The 15,407-nt window shown below is 47.5% G+C and overlaps 1 protein-coding gene across 2 annotated transcripts; it reads left to right on the forward strand.

Moving 5' to 3' along the window:
• The first annotated feature begins 1,944 nt into the window (after nucleotides 1-1,944).
• On the forward strand, nucleotides 1,945-6,494 carry LOC120668421 (BTB/POZ domain-containing protein At1g04390-like). 2 transcript variants are annotated; one of them, XM_039948123.1, is made up of 9 exons: nucleotides 1,945-2,140; nucleotides 2,568-2,694; nucleotides 2,875-3,391; nucleotides 3,546-3,676; nucleotides 3,774-4,026; nucleotides 4,185-4,191; nucleotides 4,302-5,432; nucleotides 5,561-5,713; nucleotides 5,844-6,494. In XM_039948123.1, the coding sequence occupies exons 1-9, from the start codon at nucleotides 1,995-1,997 to the stop codon at nucleotides 6,283-6,285; spliced, it is 2,907 nt and encodes a 968-aa protein (XP_039804057.1). In that variant the 5' UTR covers nucleotides 1,945-1,994; the 3' UTR covers nucleotides 6,286-6,494. The 2 variants fall into 2 exon arrangements, with proteins under 2 accessions (XP_039804057.1, XP_039804056.1); XM_039948122.1 differs by lacking the exon at nucleotides 4,185-4,191 and having other exon boundaries at nucleotides 3,774-4,180.
• Nucleotides 6,495-15,407: the final 8,913 nt, after the last annotated feature.

Raw genomic sequence — 15,407 nt, forward strand, 5'->3', positions numbered from 1 at the left:
CCACTTCCTCATGCTCACATGGACCTTTGAGATTTATTTGGAGCAGTTGAAATATTTAATGGAAAATTTATTTGGAACAGCTAAAATATTTAATAGGCCAAGCCCAAATTCCAAAAAAAATTAACCGTATATTATTTACTTGAGAGGAAAACTGCGTGTCGCTTCGTGCATTTCAAGACCACCGCGGCCTGCGTCACCTGTGCTGCACACATGGACACAGGCGGCGGCTCCTTTCCGAGCTTGTCAGTCTCCATCCACACGCCACGTGGAAGCAGGAAGCCAGGGAACAGCAACCGCCGGGAGAACAACGACCCACGCGAAAGTCACACAATACCGTCAATACTGATATATAGTGATATGGAAGGTAAGGAAACCAGTCGGTAGTTTCCGCCGTGCACCCACGCGAAAGCATGGCGACGGTCGCGTCACCGTGGTTAGAGCTTCTCCGGTGGTTGATTCGATTTCTCGCCACGGTTTCTCTACTTGAGAATCGACTTTAGAAATGTTTCTCCAGTGGTTGATTCGATTTCTCGCCACGATTTCTCCACGGTTTCTCCAGTGGTTGATTCGATTTCTCGCCACGGTTTCTCGCCAGGGAATCGACTTTAGAAATGTTTCTTTATTTTTTGAAGGGAAGAAATGTTTCTTTATTTTTTGAAGGGAAGAAATGTTTCTTTATTGCTTGAGGTTTCTCTCCTTTACATGCAGGAAATGTTTCTTTATTTTTTGAAGGGAAGAAATGTTTCTTTATTTTTTGAAGGGAAGAAATGTTTCTTTATTGCTTGAGGTTTCTCTCCTTTACATGCAGATGGCATCGGGCAGCAATCGCAGGATTCGTTTTCTTGTGGGAAAGAAATGTTTCTTTATTGCTTGAGGTTTCTCTCTCCTTTACATGCAGAGAGGATCGGGCAGGATTCGATTCTTTCCCTCTACTTTATGAATCGACTTCGTCCAGCGGTCGGTTCATCAAGACCACGTCCGATGATGCATCGACCACTGGAGAAGCCCTTAGCTAACCGCGTGGTTAGCGGGCAGTTTATAAACGGGCCTGCCCCATCCCCGTCTCACGCACCGTCCCAGTCCCGGCAGAGATAGCTGATAGCAGATCATCGTGCAAGTGAGCAAGTAGCGCTTCCAAACTCGAAGGAAGCACCGGGAACGCGCGTGCAGCAAATGGAGAACCGGCAGCCCTTCATGGTCGCTGGCTTTGCCCAGCACCGTGCCCGGCTTCTGCTCAGCTCCGGCGCGCTGCTCCTCTCGGCCGCGGCGTCCTTCGTCATCGCCGCCCCCGCCGCCGCCGCCCCGGGGTACGCGCTGGTCGCATTCCTCCTGTTCCTCCTCGGCGTGTACATGGTGACGCTGGCGCTCGTCGCCGACCGGTTCCCCGGCGCGGCAAGGGTCGGCGTGGCCATTGCGATCGCCCTCAACCGCTACTTGTTCGGCGGCGGCGGCAACTAGGCGGGGCCCCTCATGCGGCGACGAGCGACCCACCGCGACCCAGTCGAGCTTCGCTCGCTTACCAAGGCTATTATTACTGTATGGTAATGGTAATGTAATTTATGTTGTATCCGTTCTTCTACGCGCCGTTGAGCCCGTGCTCTGTTTAGCAAGTTAAGAGATCAATTTACAATACTTGTACAAAAATTACCGCCTGTAGTAAAATAAAAGGTTCCAGGTTGGATGTTGTCAAATTCCAGTCACTGCCTGAATTGTAGATGACAAAACTGGCCTTCAAACAAGCTTTCAGAATTGTTTTCGTTTAATGGGGAAGGGGACTCTGTCTAAACCCGGCCTAATATTTGGGCTGGGCTTGGTGAGGAAAATCGGGGCAGGGAGCCCGGGAAGAATAAAGGAATGGCCCATCCTGCCTATTCTCCTCGCCCCAGCCCAGACCAACCCAACAGCCGCAGCGCGGCCATAGAAGAAAGACCACTTCGATTTCTTTTCGCCTCACCTCCCACCTCCGTCTTCGTCGTGGCACTTGCGAGTGCGCGATGCGACCGGCCTTCTCCGCCTCCAAGCCGTCGCCGTCGGGGAGGGAGAAGGGCAGGAGGAAGGGCGCCGCCGAGCAGCTGCTCGCCGACCAGGTCCTCTCCCTCCGCGCCCGCCTCCACGCCGCCCTCGGCCTCGGCCTCACCAAGTAATTTAATCGCTGCCCCCCCCCCCCCCCCCACACCCCACACCCCGACGGATTCATAGTAAATCTACTAGCATGGAATTGGCTCCTCTCCAGCACGTACGCAAGCGTGCGCGCCAGTGATTTTACTGTTTTAGCTAGCTCCTATGGGTGGGTCCTATCAGGTCCCTCCGGGAGAGATACAACATGGTGATTTAGCTCTGTATGTAATCTCACCCGAAGCTCAGAACGAGAAAGGGTTGTTGAGCGTTGTGTTTTTTTTATTGTACTGCTGCTGGTAATTTCACACGGAGCAGAGTTATTTTACAGTTTAGGGAGGCAGATAATAGAATCAAATTATAAGACATAGTCAGAATTGATGGGTTGTGTTGTTGCAGAGGGATTTCTGTGTGTTCCTTGCTGTATTTCCAATCTTCTCTGTACATGTCAGGTCTGATGGCCACGGTGCTAAAAGATGGCAGTCTACTGATGCTGGAATACAGTCTCATGTGCTCAAAGCGGTGGCTGCGTTTGTTGGTTCACTATCAAATGAAGCACTTAGGCTTGCACCTGTAAAGGTAAACTCCCAGTAGTTCCGTTTGATTTACCGCCTTCTTAGCTGTTCTAAGCTCTAACCAGCAATTTGACTCGATTTATTCAAACCCTACATATTCCTAAATGCTTTTGTGGTATGTTCTTCCTGAGTATTATATATAAACGCGAACGTACGATTTTAACCAAAATTATTTGTTTACCAGGAGTCAATTTCAGATATACTTCTAGCACTGCAAGGTATTCTTAAGACAAACAACGTTTCAGTGCTGATCCAAGCAGCAGATGTGAGCTTAAAGTTTGTTTCCAGTATAGGAAATTCTGTTTGCCAGTATCCAATTTCGGAAATGGTTTCATCCCTGTCATGTCAGTTGTCTGCAGACCAGCTGCATATAGCCGTACCATGTGCAAGTGCACTGACCTGTATACTGAATAGCCTAGTTACAGCAAGAGCTTCAACTCAGGCAGAAATCTGGGAGGCTCTGGAGAAAACAAATGCAGTTGCAAGTGTTATTTCAGCTCTGCAGAATTACGCCCCTGATGTTCATCCCCTGAACTATCTGACGGAGATAATATCTCTGCTAAGGAGTTTCCTGTGGATTTGGCCCTCTTCGAGATACCATGCGTGGAGTAACTGCAACTTGATGGCGAAGCTGGCACAATACTGTCTTAGTGCTGAGACAACAGTTGCTGTGAAAATTCTTAAGCTGTATGCTGCTTTAGGTACTTCTGTGGTAATTCTCCTCTTTGACTTCTGTGTCAGGATTCACAAAGATATTTCTTGAAGAAAAAATGATTCTTACTCCGCTACAAGAAAAGAAGAATCTTCTTCTTCTGTTTACTTGTGCATACCTGAAATCTTGTTACTGTAATTCAGCTTTATGTGGCAATGGAGCGATGATCCTTCTTAAGAATGAAGAGTTGATCCCTAAAATTTGCGACCTTATGGGAAAATCTCATCCTAGTGTTACTAGGATCGAAGCATTGAAGCTCTTTCAGGTTCTTCTGGTAAGATTTATATCAACAGAAATATGATGGTTGACTGACGTATCTACTATGTTTATGTTGGCTTAAAAAAAACTGAGAGTAGCTTGGTTGCCTACAGAGATCTCCAAGGGGCTGCAATCAGTTAATGACTTCACATTATCTGCCTATTGTTCAAGGCATAACCAATGCAATATCTGAAATTGATGAAAAATCGTTAGTAACAGAGGGCTGCCGTACTGCATTACTGGCCCTTCGTTACCATGGGAATCATCATAGATGCTTCTGGTCTGATTCCATTGATGAAGTATTATATAAGATTATTGCTGGGAGCTGCAGCTCTGAACATCAAACCCATCAGATGTTGTGCCATGGTGAGCTGTTCAACAAAGATTCCAAAGACATTGTGAATATAGATCCCTACGTATGGGATATACTTGGATATCTAGCAGTGCATTGCAATAACGAGTATCTTTCTGTAAGAAAACAGAAAAACAATTTCTTGCAGGCACTGATATCTTGTGCTTGGTAGGTACTAGGTAATATCCTGTTCGAGTTCTAGTTTTCTGATATGCTACTTCAGTACAACAAGGTACTTACATGTTCAAGTTGAATTCTGATTTACTCTATCTCCTGCCTCTTTATGCAGCTCACTAGCAACTGATTTTGTAACACAGAAAAACAGCTCCACAAAATTTTCCAAAGAGGAGCTGGAGCCAGCTTTGAGGGCAGTTCTTATGATGCTCCTCTCTCCTAGCCAATACATTTTTTCTGAGGCAAGTTCTAAATTTCTGAAAGTTGTTCTGCCATTAGGTGATGAATGTATGAACATTCTATTGTCGTCAATAGAATCTAATGTTACCAGAAATCTCTCCGGATCTTTCGACTGTGTGAAAATTATGAACAACCTCATGAATCTTGCATGCTTGGTAATAGTGCAATCTAACCATAGTCTGAACAAGAGGAGTGTTGTAGGTGTATTATCCACCATTATAAAGGAATGTCTACACAATCGTTTGTACATTACGAGGTCAAACATTGCTTCACATCTGCAATTTTGTTTTGATGGAGGTTCATGTTGCTATCTCACTGAAGAATGGGAGGGTGAAAATGTTATCCTATTTTATGGTCTCGTGGTGTTGTATAATGTGCTGAGGAGAGTCAGCCTTGTTTGTATTCACTGTGAAAAGAATTTGGATGGGGGGATTGTGTGCCATGATTGCAGAGAGTACTACAATGAAGGTTTAATAAGAGTCCTTGAGCATGCATTGGGTCAAAACTTGAGCCCAGGACCCAAGTCCTACATTGTACATATACTGAGTTTGTTTGGGTTTTGTGGGTTTCCAAGCAAGTTCGGAGCAAAGATGAGAAGTGCATTATGTGATAATGAGCTAGTTGATCTGGAACTTTTGCTTGCAGACAGTGAACCTCTAAGTGTTCATGCAGCTATCCTATCAGTAAGATGTCCTAAACTTTTGCCATCTGAAAAATCACTTGTCCATGATGGGAAAACAACTGTTGAAGGGAGTAGAAGATCACTTTATCATGTCCGAATGTCTGATCGTGTAGATAGTAATGCTCTGAAGAAAATTTTGGAATACGCATACACTGGTTTTGTCATGGTAGATGCTGACATTGTTAGGCCTGTAAAGACACTTGCGAAGTATTGTCACTTGAAATCACTGCAAGAGGTGCTTCAGAGAGAGCAACCCAGATGGAGCTCTGACTGTCCCAGATATGATCTTACTGCAGCAGTTGAACCAGCTGAACATTCATTCTCGTAAGTACCTCAAATGGTTGACATTGTTTTTACTGATTCTAACCTGCCGCTTAAAAGGTCACAGTGCATAAACTTGCACTGCCTTGGTTTTGCTAAACCTTGATGTACTTGATTCATGCTACTTCCAGGGACATAATTCTGGAGGCACAATCAAATGAAAAAATGGAGTGTCACCACGGCTCATGCAAACTATCAACTCCACATGTCCATAGCCATAAAATTGTTTTGAGCATGAGCTGCGATTACCTTCGCGCATTATTTCAATCTGGGATGCATGAGAGGTTATCCTTTTAAGCATACTGTTGTAGAGGAGTTTGTCTTAATCCAAACTGCTTTAGAACTTCCATACTGCAGTATTTCATTACCACGCTCCTATATGTTTCAAAAATTTGACAATATCCATGACTGCAGCTTTGCAGAGGCTATCAGAGTTCCGGTCGGGTGGGGAGCCCTGGATAAACTACTCCAGTGGTTCTACTCAGGGGAGCTTCCCAGAATCCCCCCGGATTGCCGATGGAAGAACATGAGCGCGGAAGAGCAGCTGTCCCATCTAAAACCCTACGCGGAGCTGTCGTCCCTGGCCGAGTTCTGGTTCCTGGAGGGGGTGAAGGCAGCAAGCCTTGCTGCGGTGGCGTCCTGCCTGAACTCCAGCACAGGCGCCTCCCTCGAGTTCATCGGCTTCGCTGCCAACTTGGGGCAGTGGGACCTGGTGGAGGCCGCCGTCGGCAGCGTGGCGCACCTGTACCCGAGGCTGCGGGACTCGAGTCAGCTGGAGCAGCTCGACGAGGACGTGCTCAACATGCTGCGGGCAGAGTACGTTCGGTACTCGCAGCACCGCGGCGGAAGTTACTGAGTCCCGAGTGTGGTGTGATGACCTGTAATCGTGCCGTATGTTGTGTCGGGGTACACGAGATTTTTTTTTTTTTGCGGGTAGAGGTACACGAGATCAGCACGGTGGTTTGGGGAGTGTACGTTTTTGTCACCGAGTGTACAGTATGTTAGTGACTTGGTGTATGATGTAAACGTAAAATGGCCTTCTTTGCGTGGTGGTGCGCATGCTGATGCTGTGTATCTCGGTTCACAAGAGCTAGCCGTGCCTGAGCTCCACGGGGTGGAAGTAACTGAACCCTGAAACTTCGTCGTCGTGACGCGCGTTGCGCTTCGTTGAGGTGGACGTGGTCCGGCGCGGTCGTTGGGGACCGGCGACACTGCACGTCTAATTTTTCACTGAGCACGTACAGTAATTCATGGACCCGTGAGATGACGGGCATCTCGTTGGAGCACTGCACAGTTGGGCTGTCTCCACGTTGGTGAAAGGCGAACGCACTGGTTGTGCTGTACTGTTGTACCGACTAGGCGACTACCGATTATTACCTGAGACCGAGACCTGCTGCATAGCTCATCGCCGTCGGCGTCCTCATTGGGCACGCCGATCTCGCCGGATCCCCCTGAACATGAACCCTGCTGCGCAGATCTGGGGATCCGGCGGCCAAGTGGCACTGACGAGCCCAGCTCAGCGCCCCACTCCAGCTCGCCACCCGCATAGACATCACGCGCAACGGACGCCGCAGCCGCTGATCCGTTATCACTCGCTCCGCGACAGGAATTGGTAGCTGCCAGTCTGCCACTACCAGCACCGGCTTCTCCTCCCTGTTGCTCCAAAACTAACCCAACGGGCCAAAACAAATCTCTGTCCACCATTGCCAGTTGCTTCCAAGAACTCCAAAAAAAACAAGTAAAAAACTCAGCAGCAACATGGGTGGGAGGAGGGGGCTGAGCAGCAGCAGCAGTGAGCAAGGCCGTGTTTAGTTATTTATATGTAAAAATTTTGCGTTAGAATCTTACTAATTTGAAGTACTAAATGAAGTCTATTTATAAAACTTTTTTGTATAGATGGGTTGTAAATCGTGAGGCGAACGATGCTAATTAATCTATGATTAATCTATAATTAGCAGATGATTACTGTAGCATCAATGTTGCAAATCATATATTAAGTAGGCTCATTAGATTCGTCTCGCGATTTACAGCCCATCCATGCAAAATTTTTTATAAATAGACTTTATTCATTACTCCGTACATGCGTCCCAACATTCGATGTGACGTTTTTTCTACATTTACGAAATTTATGAGTAAAAATCTAAACAGGGCCGAGTGTAGCAGAGGCCCGTACAGGCTGTCCATGTCCAAGCCCCTCCGCTAGCGTTCAATAAACAAGCCCGTCAGCAGTAGCCAGCTCCTGCAACCCCGGCGACATAATTGCGCTTACATACGAAATGAAGTGGAGATTTTCATTGATTATTGTTTAGTTAACGAGGCATTTTTTTTTTGAAAATTAAACGAGGCATTTGTCTTTCCTCTTTTTTAATGGCAGGCGGTCAGGGGCGCTGCCTCCCGGCGGTGGGGCAGCAAGTCACGGCGCCGGACGGTGGTGGCATGCGGCCGTCAGCCGGCCGTCGCGTCGCGGCTCCATGCAACGGCAGCGGCCGGGCCGGCGAGGTGGCGAGCGGCGTAGTACGCTGCAGGTGCTGCTGGGTGGAGGCAGGGAAAGACGAGCGTTCAGGGTTTCAGGCTTTCAGTGGCTCAGCAGTCAGCACAGGCTCTGAATCTCTGAGCTCCGTGTCCTCTTCGCCCTCTGGCATCTCTCTGCCTTCATCGCTCACGCGCTCGCAGGCAGCAGGTGCGGCGGTGTTGATGGAGGCTCAGCTTTTCTTCAGGCCATCATGGGGGTACGCTTGGTGCCTGTCACTCTGTCAGCCGTCACACTACATGCCATGCCAAGCTGTACATTTCGGCGGCCCTTCTCTTCTCAGCTGCCGAGTGCCGAGATCGAGCACACGTTCCATGAATCAGCTTGACCGTTACTCCCGTTCTGTACTGTTCAAGCTTAATTTGCCAGAACCACCATTGATTGCATAGGACTAAACACTAATCGCTCTTGCCGCGAGCATGAGCATCATCACAAAGTTGACCTTACCCTTTCTCGATGATCCTTATTGTAGATCCGTGGCGCGCCATCAATGATTCAGTTTCCATGGGCATCCACAGCTACACCACACTCATGGCAACGGCATCCTTCTGCTGCCGCTGGCCCCGGCCCATGCTCTCATTAACCTGAGTACGTAGCTAGTGGCCGACGCGCCTGCAGCGCTACGGCGCCACCGCACACAAGGAGACGGCGAGAAGAGCCGCCCGCGCCCGCGCAGCCATGTCCAGCGCCCATGGCTCCGCCCGCCGCAGCGGCGCCGGCCGGGACCGGCGGCCGCAGCCGCAGCAAGCGGCCAACGGTAGGATCAGTTCGTCGCCATCATCGCCCCACACCACACACACGCGCTGGCAAGCAGACTGTGCTGCCAAATTAAAATTCTAATTAAGCGTAATGGCCATCATTTGAATACATCAGGCACATTCGGTTAATGGCTTAATTTGACGATCCTTTCTCAACCCACGGCCCGATCGAAACGACACCGGTAGTCCCACGCGAAGGCGGGCGCAGATGGTACAAGCACGACAAAATACTTGAAAATACAACAACTCGACACAAGGTAATACATAACTTTTACAAACCCAGTGAAAATACCATAGTTTTACAATCCGACTTCAAATACACCATGACTTACATAATTTACAAAGATTACATAATGTTCAAACTTTACAATAGCGAAACAAGTTCAAAGAAAAGAACCTGCAACTAAACTAACTCCCTGGTTCAGGTCCAACACAACCGGTCAAACCGGTTCCCAACACCGGACAGACCGGTGCCCCTCGGCCCACACTAACCACCGGTCAGACTGGTCCACGGACCGGTCAGACCGGTCCAGACAGGACAGAGGGCTGCACACTCAGCCCTCGAGGGTGCAACCCGGCAAACTCCTAGCCTAGGGGTCTCGATCCTCCACTTCCCACCCCTCTGCATCTCTGCGGATAAACTTGACACAGCAGAGGCAGAAATCAACGTCCGAATGCCCTGAAATAAAAAAAATGTGGTGGCAACAAACCCTGAGCAACTAATACTCAGCAAGACTTACCCGACCAGTGGGTATAATTTAGCCCACATATCTCGACATGCAAGGCTTTCTGGCTGGAGGTTAATTTTGCAGAAAAAGCTTTTAAAATGAGTCCTTATTTTTTTTCCATTTTTAGCTCCAAATTCTATATGCTAAAATCATCAACTAGTATTTGCACCTGCTAAGCAATCGTAACAAATATAGAGTAATAATTCATGATAATCATTTTCAATCATCACTTAAATTACATATAGCATTACTACGATGCGGTGCTGCGATCAAGGTGTTCATATCCGAGAGCGACTGACGGCGAATCGATCCGTTTTAACCTTGCAAGGTGAACCTAACCAACACGGCACGCGTATGCCCCGTCGGACCACATGCACCAACTATTCCCCTCTCCGCCTCGAACTACAGAACCGCCCCACCTGCATATTGTCAGCCGAGCACTACGAGAGACCACCAAAAGTAAACATATGCATCACAATTATCCGCGGCCACTCGACTCGTCCTAAGGGGTGGGTAGAAGTTCTATACTTTCGAAGCAAGGCAGTACCCGGCTTACCGGTTTCGACTACCTCCTACTCCCGACATGCGGCTAGTACAATTCAAACTCGATCACAGGGCCAGAAAACAAACGGTCCTTAACCGGCACAGACGGGGCTAGCCTTTCCCCGCCCGGTCTCCAATTTCTTTTCCTTCTCCAACCTATTCCAATATTCCATATACTCAAAATAACGAGATATCCTATATCTCGCGAGTGACCAGAAATCACTCGACTTCTACCAAGATCTTATTAATCATAGCATTTCTATCGTCCTATACATACTAGTATAACTCCAGGGAAGCTAGGGATCATGCAACTAGAGTTCCAAGCAATTCCTAAACCTAATGCACAAGTAATAGAAATATATATGTGTGTCATAAATTTGAAATAATAGGACATGCACCGGGCTTGCCTTCTGGCTGCTGCTCAGTACTAGGGTGAACTGGGCCTTGGGCCGGGTGCTCACAAATCTCCTGCTGCGGCGCTTGCTCTTGCGGCTCCTGTGGCTCCGCGATCACCTCATAAACCACTCCCTCCGCTGCGGATGCTACACGTATGCATATGATATAGGCCAATGTAAATATGATGTGCAACTTTAAAATAAATAACCATTGAATGAGTATACTACTAATGATTTATATTACTTCAAGCAGTTCTGATAAAAAAACCGGTGGCACCGGATTTCCAAAACCGGTGGCACCGGATTTCCAAAACCAGTGGCACTGGTTTCGGCACCGGTCAGGCTAAAACCGGTGGCACTGGATTTACCAAACCGGTGGCACCGGTTTCGGCCTGTGGCACACAACTTGGTGCACAGCGCCCAGAATGGAAGAAAGAAGGGCTTGGGAGGGTTGAGGGGGATGTTGTGATGCTTACCCCATGCTTAGTTTGCGCGGGAAAGGCCGGAGAATGGAGATCGACGCGTGAGGCGAATCTTCAAGAGGCCACGTTGGTGAGGAAGTGGTTTCGGCCGTGGAATGGTCCAAATGAGCTCGGGGATGGGTGGAGGACGAGGCGAGGTAGGTTTGGGTGGGATGAATCGACGCACGGTGACCGGAGACGGCCGGACGGCGATGGGGGCGGCTCAACCTTGAGCTAGGGCACGGGAGGAGGAGGAGAATGGAGGAGAGAGAGTCACGGCGCCCAAAGGGGATAAGTGAGGCGGGGATAAGGCGATGTGGCGCATCCTTGGCGCAGCTCGCCGACGGCGACGCGTGGCGACGCCGAGATGCGTGCTCTGCCCCTGACCCGCGGACAAACTGGTGGCACTGGTTTCCAAAACCGGTGGCACCGGTTTTGGTCCAGTCAGACAGAAAAATGCTTAGATAAGGGTTTTGGTCGTGTAAGATTAACTAATGGCCGTGATTAGCTTAATTCTAGGTGAATAACACCTGAGGTGTTACAATCTTCCCCCCAAAAAGAAATCTCGTCCCGAGATTTAGAATGAAGGTGCCAAATTGAAAGGAAATCGGAAAATTATATACCTTGGTATGTTTGGAGTATCTCAGGACATTTGGCCCAAACAAATTTCTCCGTTTCCCAAGTAGTTTCTCGCTCGGAGTGATTACTCCATTGTACTTTATAGAATTTGCTAACTTGGTTCCGAGTAACCCGAGTCTTGTAATCCACTATTTTCACCGGGTGCTCTGGATAGACAAGATCGGGCTCCAGTTGCACATTCTCCATCTCAATGATCTTGGTTGGAACACGGAGGCATTTTCTGAGCTGAGACATGGAATATGTTGTGAACCGTTGTCAATTGGACAGGAAGTTTCAATCGATATGCTACCGGCCCACATCGCTCAATAATAGGAAAACACCCAACATAGCGAGGGGCAAGTTTTCCCTTCACACCAAACCGTTGGACCCCTTTCATTGGAGATACCCGCAAATAGACATGATCTCCCACTTGGAACGAGATCGATTGACGTTTCTTATCCGCGTAGCTCTTTTGTCGGGATTGTGCAATCTTCAAATTTTTCCGAATAACCTGAACTTGTTCTTCAGCCTCACCAACGATATCAGGTCCAAAGAAATTTCTTTCACCGGCTTCTGACCAGTTTAATGGGGTTCTACACCTTCGCCCGTATAATGCCTCAAAAGGAACCATTCTGATGCTCTCCTGATAGTTATTGTTATAAGCGAACTTGGCTAAGGGTAGACATTCATCCCATTTTTAACTGTATGTGAGTGCACACGCTCTGAGCATATCCTCCAGAATTTGATTGATTCTTTCTGTTTGACCATCTGTCTTAGGATGATAGGTTGAACTGCGGATCAGTCGAGTACCCAAGGTGGCATGAAATTGTTCCCAGAACTGTGCAATGAATTGTGTGCCACGATCCGAAATAATTGTCCTGGGTACCCCATGCAAACTCATTATACGACTGATATACAGCTCAGCATAGTGTTGTGCTCTATATATGGTCTTCACAGGAAGAAAATGAGCTGACTTCATAAGGCGGTACACAATAACCCAAATAGAGTCATACCCTTTTGAAGTCTTAGGGAGTCCCACAATGAAGTCCATACTAATATCTTCCCACTTCTACGATGGTATACTCAGAGGTTGCAAGGGACCGGCTGGTCTCAAGTGGCTCGCCTTCACCCTTTTGCAAATATCACACTCTGATACATACTTGGCAACTTCCCGCTTCATCCTCGTCCACCAAAAACGTTGTTTCAGATCTTGATACATTTTATTGCTGCCCGGGTGAATAGAATATCGAGAAAGATGAGGCTCATCAAGAATTTGTTTCCGAAGCTCAAAGTCCTTAGGCACCACCATCCGATCTTTAAACCAAAGAATCCCCTCACTATCTTGATGAAAAACATTGAACCTAAGGATCACTCTCACCGAGCCGTTGTCTGATCTTATTCATGCCCACATCATTTTTCTGAGCAGCAACAATTTGATCCCGAAGTGTTAGAGTAAGGGTAACGTTGGCGAGTGTACCCTCAGCCACAATGGCCAGATTCAATTTTTCCATTTCTTGACATAGGGTTGCATGCATGGGTGTTGCTGAGGTGCAGTTGCACTTTGCCATACGGCTCAATGCATCAGCAACGACATTAGCCTTTCCTGGCTGATAATGAATCTCCAGATCATAATTCTTTATTAACTCCAACCATTGCCTCTGGCGCAAATTTAGCTCGCTCTGGGTGAAGATATACTTAAGACTCTTATGGTCTGAGTATATATGAACAGGGTTGCCCAGAAGATAATAGCGCCATATTTTTAATGCATGCACCACTGCTGCCAATTCCAGATCATGCGTGGCATAATTCTCCTCATGCCGCCTGAGGGCTCTGGAAGCATAAGCAATTACCCTCTGGTCTTGTATGAGTACACAGTCGAGGCCCGTACCTGTTACATTTAATACATATCAAGGGTCGAATAATAGCCAACTGGATTAAACAGGGGTGAGGTCACAGTGGGGACTCGTACCTGATGCATCACAATATACATCAAAGGGCCGAGTAATATCCGGCTGAGCCAGGACAGGGGCATACGTCAGAAGCTTTCTCAGGGTCTGAAAAGCCTGCTCACATTTGTCATCCCAATAAAATCTCACCCCTTTCTTAAGTAATTCAGTCATGGGTCTAGCAATTTTTTGAAAAGTCCGGTACAAATCGGCGATAATAACCTGCTAGCCCAAGGAAACTCCGGATCTCTGAAACAGACTTCGGAGTCTTCCAATTCAATACATCTTGAATCTTGCTGGGGTCCACAGAAATACCCGCATCAGAGATAATATGGCCCAAAAATTGGACTTCCTTGAGCCAGAAATCACATTTACTGAATTTAGCATACAACTTGTACTCTCTAAGACGCTGGAGAACAATGCGAAGGTGTTCAGCATGTTCTTCTTCATTCTTGGAATATATAAGGATGTCGTCAATGAAAACCATGACAAACTTATCCAGCTCAGGCATGAATACCGAGTTCATGAGGTACATGAAGTGAGCAAGGGCATTTGTTAGCCCAAAATACATGACTAGATATTCATACAGCCCATATCTAGTGGAGAAGGCCGTCTTGGGAATATCTTCAGCTCTAATTTTTATCTTTTGATAACCAGAGCGGAGATCAAATTTTGAAAATACCCGAGCCCCGAATAGCTAATCAAACAGGATGTAGAACCGGGGGAGTGGGTATTTATTCTTGATTGTGATAGCATTCAAAAGTCTGTAGTTCACACACAACCTGAGACTTTGATCTTTCTTTTTAACAAAGAGTGCTGGACAGCCCCAAGGTAAAGTGCTAGGACGGATATATCCCTTATCAATCAGCTCTTGCAATTGCTTCTTTAATTCTGACAACTCATTGGGTGGCATTCGATAAGGTCTTCGAGAAATTGGTGTCGTTCCCGGTTGCAATTCAATGGCAAACTCCACATTGCGATCTGGTGGCATTCCAGACAAATCATCTGGAAAGACATCCAGATATTCGCATACCACTGGTATATCTGCTAGCTTCTTACCCTCGGCGTGGTTCACCGTATGGACCAACAGGGTGGGGCTCATAAGACCCATGGTCATCGAATCATGGATAGGAGAATTGATGTGCACAGATTGAGAAACAGTGTCAAGAACGACTCCGTGAACTTCCATCCAATTCATGCCAAGAATAATATCCATCTTCTGGGATGGCAACACTATAAGCTGAGTGGCAAAAATCCTCCCCTGTAACTGCAAGGGTACTTGTCTAACAAGTTGATTAGTAATTAAGTGCCCCCCGGGTGAGTGAATATTATATGACCTGGATATGCTTTCCACTTCCAATCCCAATCTAATTACACATTCCTTGCTAATAAATGTGTGAGAGGCACTAGAATCAAATAGCACAGTAACAGGGTGCTCGTTAATGGAGAACGTACCCGACATCACTGGTGCTCCCTCAGGGATGGCCTCGAAGGTGGTATAGTGCACCTGTCCTGGATTGAAATGAGCCACTTTCTGCTTCTGGCTCTGAGGACTTGATTGCTGACAATGCTTGGGTGGCATCGGGCAGTTACGTGCAAAGTGTCCAGACTGCCCATAGTTGTAACAAGGAAACACAGTGGGCGCACCCCCGACTGCTGCACCCAGACCTTCTGCTCATTCTGCTGAGGAGCAGGAGGCCTGACGGTCCCCTGTGACTGTGTGTACTGAGGTGGCCGATAGCTCCACTACTGCTGTGGCTCCGCAATCACCTCATAAACCACCCCCTCCGCTGCGGATGCTACACGTATGCATATGATATAAGCCAATGTAAATATGATGTGCAATTTTAAAATAAATAACCATTGAACGAGTATACTACTAATGATTTATATTACTTCAAGCAGTTCTGATAAAAAAACCGGTGGCACCGGATTTCCAAAACCGGTGGCACTAATTTCGGCACCGGTCAAGCTAAAACCGGTGGCACTGAATTTACCA

The sequence above is a fragment of the Panicum virgatum genome, chromosome 4N (assembly GCF_016808335.1).
Source record: "Panicum virgatum strain AP13 chromosome 4N, P.virgatum_v5, whole genome shotgun sequence".
NCBI classification, from domain to species: domain Eukaryota; kingdom Viridiplantae; phylum Streptophyta; class Magnoliopsida; order Poales; family Poaceae; genus Panicum; species Panicum virgatum.

What these genes read in the sequence shown, in the direction of transcription:
- LOC120668421 (XM_039948122.1), top strand. Translation starts at nt 1,995, where the DNA reads ATGCGACCGGCCTTCTCCGCCTCCAAGCCGTCGCCGTCGGGGAGGGAG. An exon ending in CTCGGCCTCGGCCTCACCAA is followed by an intron (nt 2,141 to 2,567) that starts GTAATTTAATCG and finishes TGTACATGTCAG; the next exon opens with GTCTGATGGCCACGGTGCTA. An exon ending in CAATCTGGGATGCATGAGAG is followed by an intron (nt 5,714 to 5,843) that starts GTTATCCTTTTA and finishes CCATGACTGCAG; the next exon opens with CTTTGCAGAGGCTATCAGAG.